General features: G+C 57.5%; 1 protein-coding gene across 4 annotated transcripts in view; it reads left to right on the forward strand.

Annotated features, from left to right (window-relative positions):
• ELN (elastin) overlaps window positions 1–17,715 on the forward strand; it is a 91,917-nt gene that overhangs the window by 72,795 nt on the left and 1,407 nt on the right. For 3 of the 4 annotated variants that reach the window (XM_084650792.1, XM_084650793.1, XM_084650795.1), the window contains 10 exons: window positions 1,057–1,188; window positions 1,488–1,541; window positions 3,962–4,084; window positions 4,807–4,860; window positions 5,522–5,701; window positions 6,009–6,056; window positions 15,243–15,269; window positions 15,970–16,011; window positions 16,496–16,525; window positions 17,323–17,373. In XM_084650792.1, coding sequence (XP_084506918.1) covers window positions 1,057–1,188; window positions 1,488–1,541; window positions 3,962–4,084; window positions 4,807–4,860; window positions 5,522–5,701; window positions 6,009–6,056; window positions 15,243–15,269; window positions 15,970–16,011; window positions 16,496–16,525; window positions 17,323–17,373 — 741 coding nt within the window. The remainder of the gene's footprint in view (window positions 1–1,056; window positions 1,189–1,487; window positions 1,542–3,961; window positions 4,085–4,806; window positions 4,861–5,521; window positions 5,702–6,008; window positions 6,057–15,242; window positions 15,270–15,969; window positions 16,012–16,495; window positions 16,526–17,322; window positions 17,374–17,715) is intronic. The other variant, XM_084650794.1, reaches the window with a different exon arrangement.

A 17,715-nucleotide genomic window follows, 5' to 3' on the forward strand; every position in this document is an offset into this window, starting at 1 on the left:
AGCACAGCTCCTGGTGGGAAGACAACTATGCACTGCTGTTCCAGCTCTGGAAAAGAATCTATCTCCAAAGTGGCCAGACATGAAGAAAGGAGCCAAATTGGATACAAAGGCAAAAAGTGCTTATGGAACACTTTTACCACAGACATCACTCTGGGACCTGCTGGGCCTAGAAGCTGGAGATGTGTTTGTGTCAAACAGGATGGAGAAAAAGGAAGGACAACTCCAGCTGTTATAAAAAAGAGAATTCAGCCCCCAGATCGTACATGATTGAGACCAACAGTGGAGAGTTCAACATCTAGAAGCGATCAACATCTACATTTTGTTCTTCAGAAAGAACAATCAACAAGCAAATTCTGCAGATGGCAGATGCAGAATAAGAAGAAGATTCAAAGATTCCAAACTGACCAGAGACAGTTGTTACAACCAATGGACAGCCAGATGACCTAGTTGTTATGTATTCAGGTCATGTAATTAGAAAACCAGTACGATTCAGAGACACTGAACAGTCTGGTCTGTACTGGTAGGAATGTAGAATTTAAAGGGGGAGACATAATGGAATGCTAAATTGTACTATACTGATCAGCCACGAATTAGCGCCAGGTGTAACATCCTTATCTGAGCAGGTCATAGCTAGAGCCAGACAGTGCATTAAAGGATCTCATGGAAGAAACTGGTACAACAGTCTGACCTGCTAAAAGTAACAGCCCTGCAGCCTATCGTGTACATGCAGTACATGATTCCTGCCTCTGCCAGAGTGGGGCACTTTGAACATTGGGAATGAGCACTTCACAGCATTCACTGTGCGTCACATGGGTGAATGGATGGACATGAAAAGGATAGTGGGTGGGTCTGTTTTGGGATGGCTGGATGGCCCCTATCGGTGCCTGGTTATGGGCTGAGAGGATAATGGGGGAGTGGATGGCAAACCAGGATCTCCATTCATATCTCTCTAAATCTAATGGCAGGGCACCCTTTACAGCCATATCATGGGTCCCCGAGTACAGGGGGATACAGCCCTGCTTCCTGCCCTGGCCTCACCACTGAACCTCTCAACAGGGGCTGGACGCATACCAGGTGTGGTACCGGGAGTTGGAGGCTTGGTGCCCGGCATTGGTGGGGGTCTGGTGCCCGGCATTGGTGCCGGTCTGGTCCCCGGTGTTGGTGGAGCCCTGGTGCCTGGCATTGGAGGTAACTTTTGCTTTAACTGAGAGATAGGACTTGCCACTTGGTCTGGGATCCTCACTGCTGCAGTGATCTGTAATGGCCACTGCAGGGGAAGGAAAAGAGTCCCATGATGCTCCGCTGCAATCTGGAGCATCCCCAGGTGCTGCTGAGGGTGGGGTCTTCCCCCTTGTCCCTGCAGTGGGAGAGCATGCTGCAGGAACAGTGTTTTTTTGTGCTGGGATATGCTATGGGGTCTGTTGGATTCCATCCCTGGGGAATGCATCTCCACCCAAGTTTCATTCTCCACACATTTCTGTCCCCAGGTGTTGTCAGTCCGGCAGCAGCAGCCAAAGCAGCAGCCAAAGCAGCCAAGTACGGTGAGTCAACTCTTCCTTCTCTGGCTATCCACAGTGCCCTGTGACTGCTGGCTCCCTGAGAGTCCCAGCAGGAGGGGGTCATGGCCAAAGCTGGGGCTTGGGGTTCCAGGAAATAACAACCTCCCACCCAGAGCAGTCTGGGCCCTCCTAAGAAGGGGTGAGGCAGCTGCCTGAGCCGCATGTGAACAGAGCAGAAGTAAAGGCACGTGGTGAGTGCCATCACCTTTCCAGCCCAGTTGGGGCAGAGATTCCTTTGGGGGCAGGGAGGGGTGGTATGTGCTGACCACAATGTGTGTAACCCACATACCTCCTGGGCTTGGGGCTCTGTCACATCTAGTGGCACCGAGACCCCTTAGAGAGAGAGTAATGAGTCTGTTCTGCAGCCTTCGCTAAGATCCATGCGGCTCTTAGCTCATGCAGTAGCTGCTCATGAGGCCCAGGTTCAATTCCGCCCACTGGCGAACGGGGTCTGTCCGTGTTACATATAAGACATGGGCAACCCAGCCCCTCGGGTGAGGACTAGCCCAGGACGCATTGTGTATTCAGTTGGCAAACTCCTCTTCCCTGCACTGAGGGGTTCGTGGAGTCTGGAGAGCCCTTTAGGAAATAATGCAGCTAATTCCATCCACCCCTCCCTAAACAGAACCCCCACTATCCAATGCACCCATCCCCAAACAGACCAACCCACTGTCCACACACCTATCCCCAAAAGAGCCCTCCCACTATCCATGCACCCATCCCCAAACAGACCCACCCACTATCCATCCACCCATTCCCAAACACACATCCACTATCCATCCAACCATCCCCAAACAGACCCATCCACTATCCATGCAACCATCCCCAAACAGACCCATCCGCTGTCCATCCACCCATCTCCAAACAGATCCATCCACTGCCCATTCACCCAGCCCCAAACAGACCCTTCCACTGTCCATCCACCCAGCCCCAAACAGACCCATCCACTGTCCATCCACCCATCTCCAGACAGACCCATCCACTGTCCATCCACCCAGCCCCAAACAGATCCATCCACTGCCCATTCACCCAGCCCCAAACAGACCCATCCACTATCCATGCAACCATCCCCAAACAGACCCATCCGCTGTCCATCCACCCAGCCCCACACAGACCCATCCAATATCTGTCCACCCAGCCCCAAACAGACCCTTCCACTGTCCATCCACCCAGCCCCAAACAGACCCTTCCACTGTCCATCCACCCATCTCCAAACAGATCCATCCACTGCCCATTCACCCAGCCCCAAACAGACCCTTCCACTGTCCATCCACCCAGCCCCAAACAGACCCATCCACTGTCCATCCACCCATCTCCAGACAGACCCATCCACTGTCCATCCACCCAGCCCCAAACAGATCCATCCACTGCCCATTCACCCAGCCCCAAACAGACCCTTCCACTGTCCATCCACCCATCTCCAGACAGACCCATCCACTGTCCATCCACCCAACCCCAAACAGTCCCATCCACTGTCCATCCACCCAGCCCCAAACAGACCCATCCACTGTGCATCCACCCAGCCCCAACCAGACCCATCCAATATCTGTCTACCCACCCAGCCCCAAACAGACCCTTCCACTGTCCAACCACCCAGCCCCAAACAGACCCATCCCATATCTGTCCACCCAGCCCAAAACAGACCCTTCCACTGTCCATCCACCCATCTCCATACAGACCCATCCACTGTCCATCCACCCAGCCCCAAACAGACTCATCCACTGTCCGTCCACCCATCTCCAAACAGACCCATCCACTGTCCGTCCACCCATCTCCAGACAGACCCTTCCACTGTCCATCCACCCATCTCCAGACAGACCCTTCCACTGTCCATCCACCCATCTCCAAACAGACCCATCCACTGTCCATCCAACCATCCCCAAACAGACCCTTCCAGTATCGGTCCACCCAGCCCCAAACAGACCCATCCACTGTCCATCCACCCAGCCCCAAACAGACCCATCCACTGTCCGTCCACCCAGCCCCAAACAGACCCATCCACTGTCCATCCACCCATCTCCAGACAGACCCATCCACTGTCCATCTACCCATCTCCAAACAAACCCATCCACTGTCCATCCACGCAGCCCCAAACAGACCCATCCACTGTCCATCCACCCAGCCCCAAACAGACCCATCCACTGTCCATCCACGCAGCCCCAAACAGACTCATCCACTGTCCATCCACCTCCATACAGATCTCTCTCTCTCTCTCTCTTAATCAGTTCTTATACTGCACCCAGTGTTTTGCTATCTGAGCACTGCTCTCCGTTACAATCCACCTGTGTGCTATTTGAAGGCCCCACACTTTCTACCTACCTCAGTCCTTGCCATCTTCCACACCTTTATAGGCCCTGCGTTCCCAGACCACGGCTGCATTTCACATATCTAACCTTCTGCAGGAGCTGGAGGAGTCGGAGGCCTGGTGCCCGGTGGAGTCGGAGGCCTGGTGCCCGGTGGAGTCGGAGGCCTGGTGCCCGGTGGAGTTGGAGGCCTGGTGCCTGGTGGAGTCGGAGGCGTCCCAGGTGCGGGCAGAATTGGAGACCGTCTCATTCTATTCCAGTAGTGGATGAGTGGGTTTGGCTCCCCGGTACCATGTGATAGGGTTGGCCAGTGACGGAGCTGAGTGTAACCCTGCCCCCTTGCTGGTCTCTCTGAGTGACCCCTCTGCTGTCCAGCCTCCTGTCCCTCCCTGTCTGGGGTGGAGTCCTGCCATTCTCCCGCTCTCAGAGTGGGATCTGGGTATGGCACCCCAGCTCTGCCAACCGCTCATTGCTGACTACGGTTCTGGCACAGGCTCGGGACCTGCCCGTAATCAAATGGGAGCTGGTGGAGTCGGCTGCGTCACAGGCAGGCAGCAGTGCCAGGCTGTGCTGGTGTCTGAGCAGCCCAGAGTCAGCGTCCCTCCGTCCCCAGGCTCAGAGCCACTGATCCCACTGGCCCATCTCCCTGGGACACAGGGGCAGGTGTTGGTGCCACCAGGTGATCTGAGCCTGCACAGGGACGGGTCAGACAGACGCAGGCTGCTCTGCTCCTGCGAGCAGGCTGGGTCCCTTGTGCCCGTGCAGACACGGCCGGAGAGGGAATCTGCAATGGTGTACGGGGAAGAGCAGGAGGGGTTCAGCAGAGGCAGAGCTGGGCAGGGGCAGTGGTGCCCATGTTCCTGGCTGGGCAGAGGAGAGAGTGTGAATGAGCCGGGCTGTTCACCAGGGCAGAACTATAATCCCTGCCTCTCGCTCTCTTCCAGGAGTCATCAGTCCCGCAGCAGCAGCTAAAGCAGCTGCCAAAGCAGCCAAGTATGGTGAGTTGGGCTTCCCTGGCTCTCCCGCTCCAGCCTTGGTTCTCCCCCACTCACTCCAGCCCTCCCCCTCCAGCCACAACCCTTCCCCCTTCCCTCCAGCCCTCCCCCTCTAACCCGGGCTCTCCTCCCCTTCCTTCCAGCCCTGGACCCTCTGCTCCAGCCCCAGCCTTGCATCTCCCTCTGTCCTTGGGGCCATGGAGCAGCAGACAGCCCTTCCTTGCAGGGGGCTGTCTGAGCCCTGGTCTTTCTGACCTGGGTCTGAATCCCGACTCACCACAGGAAAGGATGCTCCAGCCTCCAAGCAGCCAGGGCAGCCAACCCTGCAGCTGGCAAGTGGCTCCTCCAGGCCGTGACTGTATCTGTGGCTGATGCGGTGTGGGTTGCATCCTAGACACAAGACCCCGCCCAGCTCGGGTGTCAGGGCCCCCGTGCAGAGCGCAGGGTTGCTCCTAGAGGCCCTGCTGCCCATCGCCTGCCCTCACCCCCATGCGGAGCGAGTGCGAGGAGTGTGAAGGGCTACGGGTCTGGCCCACTGAATGGGCCCATGTCAGAGGCACAGAGACCCAGCCCAGAAATACTCACACTGAGCCTGCACAGGCTCCTCGTGTCCCCTTCCATCCCAGCCTGCGCTTCTGGCCTTAACCCCCGTTCCTCTCCACAGGTGCTGGCGTCATGCCCGGGGCCGGCGGGGTGCCTGGTGTCGTGCCCGGGGCTGGCAGGGTGCCAGTCGCAACGCCTGGGGCTGGTGGGGTACCTGTTGTAACGCCGGGGACTGGGGGAGTGCCAGTCTTTGTGCCCGGCGCAGGACAAGTGCCAGGAACGGGCATTGTACCTGGAGCAGGTAATTGCATATCCTGTCACTCAGTGGTGCTGGTTCCCATGGAACATGCATGGCTAGACTCCTCCCACAGCACGATGGGATGCCCCTCAGAGGGTATCTCCTGGGCACTGGGGCAGCTCTGGCACGGGAGCACCAGAAGTGTTGGGCCCTGCTGTGAGTAGTAGCAGGTGCCTCTGAATGTGAAGTGCAGAACAGTCACCCATGCACCATCTTTCTCTTGAAGCCAAGTGAGGCGGGTTGGCGACGGACAGGCACCGGGTGCCATGCGGCTCCTGGGTCTAACTGCAGTGCTCTTCTCACCCTGCAGGGATTCCTCAGCTGGGCGTGCAGCCAGGCGCCAAGCCTCCAAAGTACGGTATGCACCTCCCCACCGTGACCCAGCCAATGGCTCTTCTTTGCCCGCCACTGACTGTGGCCCATCCTGTCCACTTTTCCCCGGTGCCCTCTGTGTGGAGGGCTGAGGAGCTGTCCTGTCGCTCAGCGCAGACAGCCAGAGCCAACCACCTCTCTCTCCAGACTGACAGCAACTTCCGATCGGAGCCGTCAACATCCATCCTGGGAACCCTGTCTCCACCCACCAGCCTTGGCTTTGAAATTCTGCCCCCTCCTGCCCTGCACGGCCCTGCTTGGGAGCTAGGGTCTCCAGGGCCTAGGCAGCTTCCCCATAGCCAATGTTCCTGCCCTGTTCCACACCCCTCTTCTACTGAAGGGAACGGGGGCAGATGTAACATAAGAACGGCTATACTGGGTCAGACCAAAGGTCCATCTAGCTCAGGGGTAGGCAACCTATGGCAAGCATGCCTAAGGCAGCATGTGAGCTGATCTTCAGTGGCACTCACACTGCCCGGGTCCTGGCCACCGGTCTGGGGGGCTCTGCATTTTAATTTAATTTTAAATGAAGCTGCTTAAACATTTTAAAAACCTTATTTACTTCACCTACAACAATAGTTTAGTTATATAATATAGACTTATAGAAAGAGACCTTCTAAAAACGTTAAAATGTATGACTGGCATGCGAAACCTTCAATTAGAGTGAATAAATGAAGACTCGGCACACCATATGCTCCAATACGTCTGTTAGTCTATAAGGTGCCACAGGACTCTGCCGCTTTTACAGATCCAGACTAACACGGCTACCCCTCTGGTACTTGGCACTTCTGAAAGGTTGCCGGCCCCTGATCTAGCCCAATATCCTGTCTTCCGACAGCAGCCAATGCCAGGTGCTTCAGAGGGAATGAATAGAACTGGGCAATTTACTGAGTGATCTGTCCCCTATCATCCATTCAAAGCATCTGGCAGTCAGAGGTTTAGGGACACCCAGGACATGGGGTTGCATCCCTGACCTCTTGGTTAATAGCCATTGATGGACATGTCCACCAGGAACTGATTTAATTCTTGTCTGAACCCAGTTATACTTTTGGCCTTCACTAAGTCCCCGGCAAGGAGTTCTGTAAGTTCACTGTGCATTGTATGAAGTGCTTTCTTCTGTTTGCTTTAAACTCGATGCCTACTAGACACGTCTTTGAGTGCCACAGAGCCAGTGCGTCTGCTTCCCCATTCCGTGCCACACGCAGGGAGGGGTTGGGGCAGGAGGAGCTGTGGATTTCCTCTCCAGCTAGCACTCCAGAGCAGGCTTTGTTCTTTCCTTTGGCCGGAATTGGCCCCAGCTCCACTTCTGAGTTTAGCTGGGCAGGTTCTCACTATTTTGCTACAAACGTGCATGTCGGAGCAGAACTGTATTGTTTTGTGAGTTCAGGCCTGTGAATTCTCTGCCTTGCATTAAGGAAAAATGGCAGAAGGCATTTGGGGTGTAACTGAGCATTACAGACTATGATCTGTGGCCACGAAACCATTGCAGACTGGCCAAAGGTTGCAGTGTCCACAGCGAGCAGGCAGAAATCCCTGAGCCCCTCACTGCTCTGCCTCGCAGAAAGAACTTACCTGGCAGGTGTGCAGGGCCGGGTATGTGCAGGGACCGAGCGCTTTCCTTCTCAGCCTGTAGTGCTATGGCACCATCAAGAGGCCAGTTCATTTTATGTTTCTAAAGCATTTTCCCCCTGTCTTCCTGGTGCTATTTTATTACATCTTGCAGTGCATTCTTATTGGGATCACTGATGTAGGCTGCGTGTGCGCAGCCGTGTGTGTGTGTCTCTCTTAGTACGTGTGTGTGTGCAGGTTGTGTGTGTGGGTGGGTGTGCACTTGTGCAAGTCATGTATGCACGTGTATGTGTGTGCGTGCAGGTCACTTACATGTGTGCATATGTGCGTGTGCAAGTCATGCGTGTGTGTGTGTGTGTGTGTGCGCACCCTTTGGAAATCCGTAGGTTTAAAATCTTGTGACAGTCCGGTTTGCTGTGACAGGGAACCAGGAGATACAGCTGTTTCCCACTGGAGGGGCTGGTCGGGCAGCGGTGAATGCGCTGCCCGCCCTGCAGGGCTCAGAGCAAGGGGTTCTGGGCCTACGATTGGGGCTAAGATTTTGTCATGGTTGTTTTTAGTAAAAGTCACAGACAGGTCACAGGCAATAAACAAAAATTCACGGGAGCTGTGACCTGCCTGTGAGTTCTGCTGTTGCGGCTCTCTGGTTTCCCCCGCCACCCTGGTGCTGGGCGCTGTAGGGTTCCCCCTCTGCCCAGGGCAGCTGGGAGCTGCAGGGTGACCATATTTCCCAAAGAGAAAATGGGACATGCCCAGCCACTCGCCTGAGGTGTCCCCCACTCCCCTCTGTTGCCGGAACCCTGAGGAGGGCCTGTCACCTGTCACTGGAACTTAGCAGGGCCCCCGTTGCTTGTTGCTGGAACCCTGCCAGAGCCCCCGTGGCTGCCAGCTGCAGAGTCCTGCAGCCCCTGGGCTGAAGCAGAGAATGTCAGGGAGGTCTCTGGAAGTCACGGGTTCTGGGGCTCCTGTGACCTCTGTGACAGAAACGTAGCCTTACCTATGATCCAGCAGAGGCACTGGCCTAGGAAAGTATGTCCAGTGAACAGGAGGAATGTGACTGGTGTAACTGTTTGTTCTCTGACTGACAGGTGTCCCTGGGGCTGGGGTCACAGGTGCCAGGGGCCTCCCAGGTATGCAGCTGCCAGAGATGCTGAGCTCTGTGGGCCAAGAACTCTGGAGAGGCAGAATTTGCCCCTGCGCTCTGCCCAAGTGTGCTGTCAGCATGGGAAAGAGAGGGGCTCTGCCCTCGAGCCCTGGTGGCAAGGCTTCCCAAAGCTGGTGGGCAGTCTGGTGCTGCAGGGCTCCAGTGCTCTCCCCTGGCACAGCATTGTCCCTGCTCCCAAGGTCCCCTCTGGAGCACGGAGAGCCCTGGCCAGGGACCTAGCCCTCATGGCTGCAGGCAGGCATCCAGGACGGCAAGTAGCAATGTTTGACTCATCCCTTCCCCCTTCAGCAAGAGCTGAGGGCATCCCTGTCCCTCCGAAGCTGCCCTCCCTGGCAGTGGCTCTGGTGGAGTGTGGCTGGCTGCAGGCCAGTCCCGGGTTAGGAGCCAGGCTCCTGGGCTATACAGGCAAGAGTGGCTGAGGGTGGAACTGCCTCAGGCCTGGCTTCTCCCTGTGCAGCATGGAATGGCTGGGGTGATCAGTGGGGGGTTCCAGCCCCTCTGGCCGTGGCTTCACTCAGCACATGGCACCGACAACCCAGAGCCACCGCACTCCCTGCAGGAGCTGCAGCCCTTCCCCAGCCTCACCCAGTGCGTGGCCAGGCTCCACCCCACCCCGTCCCACTTGCCAGCACGCCCTCCCTGGCCTGCCATCTTTGTGTCAGTGACTCATCCCCTTGTCTCGCCTGCGGCCCTGGGGGCTGACAGGCTGGGACATGTCTGCATTCCCTGGTCCCTGGGCTGGGAGAGACCCAAGGCAGGGACTGGCAGGGGGCTAGCGGTCAGGCACAGTGGGGGGCCACCCAGTGGTTTGTCACCTGCTCCCCTCTCCTCCCTTGCACCCCTGCTCATAGAAGGCCTCGTCCTGGCCGAGGCTGGCACTGGCCTGAAGGCTCACAAACCGGGTAGAATTAGTGGGGGAAGCAAAAGTGGATGGGAATCTGGGAGGCAGTGACCATGAGTTGGTTGAGTTCAGGATCCTGACACAGGGAAGAAAGGTAAGCAGCAGGATACGGACCCTGGACTTCAGGAAAGCAGACTTCGACTCCCTCAGGGAACGGATGGCCAGGATCCCCTGGGGGACTAACTTGAAGGGGAAAGGAGTCCAGGAGAGCTGGCTGTATTTCAAGGAATCCCTGTTGAGGTTACAGGGACAAACCATCCCGATGAGTCGAAAGAATAGTAAATATGGCAGGCGACCAGCTTGGCTTAATGGTGAAATCCTAGCGGATCTTAAACATAAAAAAGAAGCTTACAAGAAGTGGAAGGTTGGACATATGACCAGGGAAGAGTATAAAAATATTGCTCGGGCATGTAGGAATGTTATCAGGAGGGCCAAATCGCACCTGGAGCTGCAGCTAGCCAGAGATGTCAAGAGTAACAAGAAGGGTTTCTTCAGGTATGTTGGCAACAAGAAGAAAGCCAAGGAATGTGTGGGCCCCTTACTGAATGAGGGAGGCAACCTAGTGACAGAGGATGTGGAAAAAGCTAATGTACTCAATGCTTTTTTTGCCTCTGTTTTCACTAACAAGGTCAGCTCCCAGACTGCTGCGCTGGGCATCACAAAATGTGGAAGAGATGGCCAGCCCTCTGTGGAGATAGAGGCGGTTAGGGACTATTTAGAAAAGCTGGAAGTGCACAAGTCCATGGGGCCGGACGAGTTGCATCCGAGAGTGCTGAAGGAATTGGCGGCTGTGATTGCAGAGCCACTGGCCATTATCTTTGAAAACTCGTGGCGAACCGGGGAAGTCCCGGATGACTGGAAAAAGGCTAATGTAGTGCCAATCTTTAAAAAAGGGAAGAAGGAAGATCCTGGGAACTACAGGCCAGTCAGCCTCACCTCAGTCCCTGGAAAAATCATGGAGCAGGTCCTCAAAGAATCAATCCTGAAGCACTTGCATGAGAGGAAAGTGATCAGGAACAGCCAGCATGGATTCACCAAGAGAAGGTCATGCCTGACTAATCTAATCGCCTTTTATGATGAGATTACTGGTTCTGTGGATGAAGGGAAAGCAGTGGATGTATTGTTTCTTGACTTTAGCAAAGCTTTTGACACGGTCTCCCATAGTATTCTTGTCAGCAAGTTAAGGAAGTATGGGCTGGATGAATGCACTATAAGGTGGGTAGAAAGCTGGCTAGATTGTCGGGCTCAACGGGTAGTGATCAATGGCTCCATGTCTAGTTGGCAGCCGGTATCAAGTGGAGTGCCCCAAGGGTCGGTCCTGGGGCCGGTTTTATTCAATATCTTCATAAATGATCTGGAGGATGGTGTGGATTGCACTCTCAGCAAATTTGCGGATGAGACTAAACTGGGAGGAGTGGTAGATACGCTGGAGGGGAGGGATAGGATACAGAAGGACCTAGACCAATTGGAAGATTGGGCCAAAAGGAATCTGATGAGGTTCAATAAGGATAAGTGCAGGGTCCTGCACTTAGGACGGAAGAACCCAATGCACAGCTACAGACTAGGGACCGAATGGCTAGGCAGCAGTTCTGCGGAAAAGGACCTAGGGGTGACAGTGGACGAGAAGCTGGATATGAGTCAGCAGTGTGCCCTTGTTGCCAAGAAGGCCAATGGCATTTTGGGATGTATAAGTAGGGGCATAGCGAGCAGATCGAGGGACGTGATCGTTCCCCTCTATTCGACATTGGTGAGGCCTCATCTGGAGTACTGTGTCCAGTTTTGGGCCCCACACTTCAAGAAGGATGTGGATAAATTGGAGAGAGTCCAGCGAAGGGCAACAAAAATGATTAGGGGACTGGAACACATGAGTTATGAGGAGAGGCTGAGGGAGCTGGGATTGTTTAGCCTGCAGAAGAGAAGAATGAGGGGGGATTTGATAGCTGCTTTCAACTACCTGAAAGGGGGTTCCAAAGAGGATGGCTCTAGACTGTTCTCAATGGTAGCAGATGACAGAACGAGGAGTAATGGTCTCAAGTTGCAGTGGGGGAGGTTTAGATTGGATATTAGGAAAAACTTTTTCACTAAGAGGGTGGTGAAACACTGGAATGCGTTACCTAGGGAGGTGGTAGAATCTCCTTCCTTAGAGGTTTTTAAGGTCAGGCTTGACAAAGCCCTGGCTGGGATGATTTAACTGGGAATTGGTCCTGCTTTGAGCAGGGGGTTGGACTAGATGACCTTGTGGGGTCCCTTCCAACCCTGATATTCTATGATTCTATGATTCTATGATTCTCTTTCAGCAGGCGAGGCCCTGGTGCCGGGTGGGGGTGACGTGCTGGGAAGGGTGCTGGGGGTGACGTGCTGTGTCTGCAGACGGGGAGGGCAGGATTCTCCCTATAGTCCAGTCTCCAGGCCCTGATCCTACCCCTTTGCCCCAGGCCCTTGCTATCCTGGCATCCCTGGCTAGTGCCAGACCCAGCCTGGCTAGCTCCCTTCCCCCAGAGGCCCCATCCCTAAGGGCATGCCAGCAGGAGTCTGCTCCCGGCACAGTGCTGGGGCCAGGCAGTGGCTCTGCAGGGTGCCATACCTCCCACTGGGGAGCCCTCACGGAGGAGCCAGCACGCAGGACTACCAGAGTCTCTGCACGGCCAGAGGCTTTGTCCAGAGGAGCCAGATGGAGCACAGAGTGTGTGATGGGGGCTGCCAGCCTACAGGCCACTGCCCTCCTCTCTCTCCCTTCCCCACGTGGCGCTTTCCACACACCACTCCTCACGTCTGGGAGGCCACAAGCTTCTGGGGCACTGCCCTACCCACTGGCTCTGCTCTGCCCAGAGGGGCTGGCCCAGCTGGGGCACGGCTGGCCTTGGGTGCCTGCTGCCGGCAGTGAGCAGCTGCTCTCACTAGCCAGTGGCTGACGGAGCCTTTGCTTGGCAGGCCACGGCACTGGAGCTGGGCTGCCGGGGGTCAGCCAGCACTAGAGGCTCATAGGACCTGGTTCCTCCCCACAAGGCAGTGTGTGCCCATGTTCTCCCCAGGGCATCCAGGCCTGCACACAGCTCTCCAGGGCAGGTGCAGTGCGTCATTTAGCATGGACAGGCCTGTGTGTGCTGAGTGTGTGCGTACTGTACACTGGTGTGCGTACACATGGGGGTGTGCATGTGTTCGTGCGTGTGTGTCTGCATGGTGCACGGTTCACATTAAGGTTCCAGGGCTTCTCATGCACACTACCCAGAGCACCTGTCCTGCTCCATGCCCGGCCCTGTGGGGGAGGAGGTTGCTGGGACAGTCCCTAGAGCTCCTGGCCTCAGGGCTGGGCTGTCCCCTGCTGGGCGCGGAGGTGGCAAGGGATGGCCTCCCCGCAGATGGCAGGGTGCATGGCTACGGAGTGCTGGAGTGGGATGCCAGTCTTAGGGAATGTCGCCTGCTTGGTCCCAGGGGAAGGGGGCCCCAGCCCCAATGCCTCTTGGTCCCCATGGGAAGGCGGCCCCGGCCCCCTGGCCCCTCGGTCCCATCCAAAGCAGCCACCAAACAGTGGCAATAATGGGATGTTCCTTTCTTAGCATCTCAGATCCAGGACACTCCACTGCCGCCCTGAGGGCCCCCATCTGTCCAGCTCTCAGCACCTTGGGCCCCCCCACACTGTCATGGAGCCATGAGCCACAGGCTTGTGCCCACTTGGGGCCTTCCTCACCCCCGTCACCCAGCCTGGGGCTGCTACAGTTTTTGCTGAATGCTGATGGAGTGCATTTCCCACCTGTTCTGTGCCACAGGGTTTCTGTATCTAGGGGCTAGTGGCAAACCTCTCAAGCCATGTAACTGGCCCAGCTCCACTGGGTTCAGCCTCTCCCAGCAGGGGTTGCTGTGGGGACTAGGGCACGAGCGCTGGCTGTAGGGAGCTCCTGGCTACTCCAGCCTCTGCCTCTCGCAGCAGGGGCACTGTAGGGAGCAGGGTAGGAGCGCTGGCTGTGAGCGGGGGGCGCTGTAGGGGCAGGCATGCTGGTGAGAGTGCAGTGTTAGTGTCCCTAAGGATCAGATTCCAGAGTAGCAGCCGTGTTAGTCTGTATCCGCAAAAAGAAAAGGAGGACTTGTGGCACCTTAGAGACTAACCAATTTATTTGAGCATGAGCTTTCGTGAGCTACAGCTCACTTCCCTAGGGAGTTACTCGGGAAGCCTTTGCCCTGCGGGTTATGGGCCGGGCACCCATCCCATACTTTGAGGGCCATCCCTTGACCACTGGAACGTTAGGTTGATGCAGGTGGTAACTGCACTGGACACCTGAGGGTAGAAATGTTCACTTGAGAGAGAAATCCAGGTGGTGCTCAGAAAAATGTTGTGTCCCTAAAATGGCCCTTGAAATACTGTCTTGTCCCGTATTTTCCACGTGCTTTCCCCTTACTACCATCCAACAAAGGTGGGCAGCCTATGCCAGGTCCGCAGCCATGGCAATAAATGAGGAACTGGGTTCTCCCTGGCCCAGCTGTCAGCTTACACCAGGGACAGACCCATGCGTAGAGACAGTGCCTCTCAGCTGGCTGTGGGGAGCAGCTTGGCCTGGGCTGCCTGCACTGGCTGGCACATAGGCCGGAGTCCAGCCCTTAAGGCCCTGTGTGCTGTGACTGGTCACCTTAGTCCCAGGGGATTGTCACTGGGCCCTGTGTCAGTCTGGGGGGCTGTGAGCCCAGGCCTGCACCCACCCTGCCTCACCCAGCCCTGCCTTGTCACGCTGCTTTGTATTCTGGCTCTGTCCATGGATCTGGGGGTCTCAGTCCCTGGTGCCCACCTGGCTGGTCCTGGGGCAGGCAGCTGTTCCAGGCAGCTTTCCCCATCAGAGGCTGCAGGTGACAGCATGTGCCCAGTGCAGCCACCTCTCCCTGCTCATCCCCTCAATATCCGGGCATGGTGGCCATGCTGGTGCAGACAGGTTCGAGCCTCCCCAGCACGTGCCTTCCCCTGTGCAGCGGGTTGTGAACCGTGGGCACAGGAGGGGCCAGCCCAGCTGAGTGGAGCTGTAATTAGAACGAGGGAAACATTCTCTCTGCAGCCAGCTGGACCGTGGCTGGACTGCAGGGAGCCCACGGCTGCTAAGCTTGACCCCCTCCTCTCATCTCCATGTGGCGCAGTCCTGTGAACAGCCTGTTTCCAGGCGCTGGCATCTCTTGGTTCAGAGCAGTACCGGGAAGGGAGGGTCCTGGGGAGAGGGGCATGGGCCTGTGAGATGAAGCTCACTGGAGCTGCGCCAGGTGACATCAGCAGCAATCGCCAGTGCCCAGTTCCTCTGGCCAGTCCCCAGAGCCCTGGGCCTCGGCTGAGCAGCCAGCTGTGCCTTGCCCTTTGCAGCGGGACCTCTAGCCTTAGGGCCTCCCATCTGGCAACAGTGTAGGAAACAGGGCAGGAGCGCTGGCTGGGGCAGGGGGGCTCCGAGTCCTGACTATACCAGCCCAGCTTCTCCCAGCATGGGGCGCTGTGGGGGATGGCAGGGAGGTCGTGACTCTGGCGCTGCTGTCATTGTGTTAGTGACTGGCTGTGTTTGCTGTTGTAGGGTTCGGTGTTGGGGGCCTGCAGCCAGGTGAGTGAACGGGGCTGTGGGGGGAGCTCACGCTTGCTCTCCTGCGGCTCTGCTGGGCATTGCCTAGGGAATGCCTTAGCCTCCCTGGGCGGGGATGCTGATGCCAGTGGTGCCTTCGGCAGGGCCCTGTTCTTTAGCCGCTCCCCAGGCAGGCTCGTGAAGAAGCTGGACTGTGCTGTTCTGGCAGGAGGAGCAAACCCAGGCAGGCTAGTGTCCCGGACAAGCTGCCAGGACCTACGGACGCTGCGCCCTGGGCACCAGGGAACCGAACTTCTCTTTAGCTACCCATGGCCTGGGAGGGCTTTCCGGGGCACAGGAGCCAGCAGGGCCCCATTCAGCCAGATGTCCTGGAACTGGGTGCCCTGGTCTGGGTTCCCACAGCCCAGCTCTGGGGATGTGGCCAGGCATTCACAGCCGTTGCTGCTCAGGTGGGACTGAGCCTTGATCAGATGAGAACTGGACCTTGGGGGCTCAACTTCCTGGCCAGGGTGGGGCCAGGAATGCTGTGGCCCAGGGTGGTGCCAGGCCATGCCCTGGGTCTCCTCTGGCACAGCCTCTGGTACTGCTAGGCAGCCCCCCGTGGGGCAGGGTGTTACTGTGACCTGCAGGCCCAGAGTATGCTTGTGGGGTGCATGGCACAACCCTCCTCAAGCCAGGCCAGTGGCTCGCCCCAGCTTCACCCACTCTCATTTTGTTCTAGGGGCTGGAGTTCCTGGCTTCGGTTTGTCTCCCATTTACCCAGGTATATTTGGCAGCTCAGTTCCTATCTCCTAACAGCTGGGTCATGAGCCCGGCCTAGTGCCCCATCCCCCTGCATGGGCCTCTTGGCCGCACCTGGGGTCCCAGCGTGGCCCTGCCACATTGTGCTGCAGTCAGGCCAACATCGACAGGCGGGGCCTGTGCACAGGGGACTATGCCCAGTGGCTGGGGCCCAGGAGGGGGGCCTGTGGCCAGGGGGATGGGCCAAGGACTGGAGCCTGTGCCCATGGGACTGTGCCACTGGCTGGGGCCTATGGCCAGGAGGCTGTGCCCGCTGGCTGGGCCCTGGTCTATGCTGGCCTCCATACCGCATACACTCAGTCTGCCTGGAAGACTGATGGAGCTGGGGCAGCCCTCAGGGGATGGTGCCAGGTCCCCTGCAAGAGGCCCCAGTTCAGCACAGGGGTGTCTAAAGGAGGGGGTGAGGCACCAACAGGACTGGCACTGAGGATTTTGCTTTCTTCCAGGTGGACTCGCTGGCCAGCTGGGATACGGCGGTGAGTGGGTGCCCGTGCCTGCCAGGGCTGGGTGAGGCAAGGACTGCGCCCATTGGAAACCCAGGCCCAGAGTGAATTGCCCTGGGTGGCAGTCCCAGGGAAGGGAGTCCTCATCTCCTGAGTGCCCGTGCAGTGCCTTAGCTCCCAGATCCACCCTCCTCAGCAGCACCCCGGCAGCAGCCAGGGGGAGTGGGTCCAGCAGCCCCAGACTCCCTTACTCTGTGGAGGCAGTGGTCCCCATCACTAGCACACAGCACTTCCAGTGGGCAAGCCAGGCTCCAGTGCTGGGCTCCTCTACCCCTACCCGCCGTGCCTTCACCCATCTGAGCAGGGGTGCCTTCTGCAGCCAGGTACCCTGACTTAGTCCCTGGCTGAATGCCTGTGAGGTGGGCCCTGCACCCAGCCTGGTGCACACAGCAGGGGCGGGCACGTCTCTGTGCCCTGCAGCTGCAGCCAGGCCCTGGGGCAAAGGGGTTCGATCGCATTGCTCTGCTGGTCGATAGGGATCGTTGGCTTCGGGGCGGGGAACCGCTCTCTGCTGCCTTTGGGAACTGGCATCCTGGATGAGCTGCCAACAGCCCTGCTGCTCCAGGGAGTCCCCCTGGGGTCCCATGAAGTGCCCCTTGTGAGAGGTGCTTGGGGGAGAGGGCCCATGAGGCACACCGCCGGTCCTCAGGCTCCCAGGGACTGTGGCTGGCAGAGCGGGGAACTGGTAGCACATGCTCCCTGCTGCCCCCTCTTGGGCTGCGCACTCATGGGGCCTGTGCTGATGGATTGTTTTCTCTGCCTCTCCACAGGAAAACCTCTCAAGACCTATGGTGGGGCCCTGGGAGCCCTGGGATACAGAGGTAGGTGTCCCCTACAGGGACTGTGCCAGACAGGGCTAAGTGGTCGCCAGGCTTTGCCAGCACGCGCTGGGGGAGCAGGATAGGAAAGCCCCACTCACCGTTTGCACTTGGAAGGAGGAAGCCATGTGACCTCTCAGCCTGGGGCTCCCCCGGCCTCGTCACTTCGTGCAGCCTGGTTCTGCTGCGCTGGCCACGCAAGGTGCCAGCCAAGGTGCTCATGCTGCCCATGCTCAGGCTTCTGGCCATAGCCTTGGTGCTTGGTTCGGCATGCCCCACTGCCAGGGGCTCACCCAGGCCACTCCCACTTTGGGAGCAGCCTTTGTCTCCCCGCATCGCAGCTGT

This window comes from Lepidochelys olivacea, assembly GCF_965140295.1.
Source record: "Lepidochelys olivacea isolate rLepOli2 genome assembly, chromosome: 17".
Taxonomy (NCBI): Eukaryota; Metazoa; Chordata; order Testudines; family Cheloniidae; genus Lepidochelys; species Lepidochelys olivacea.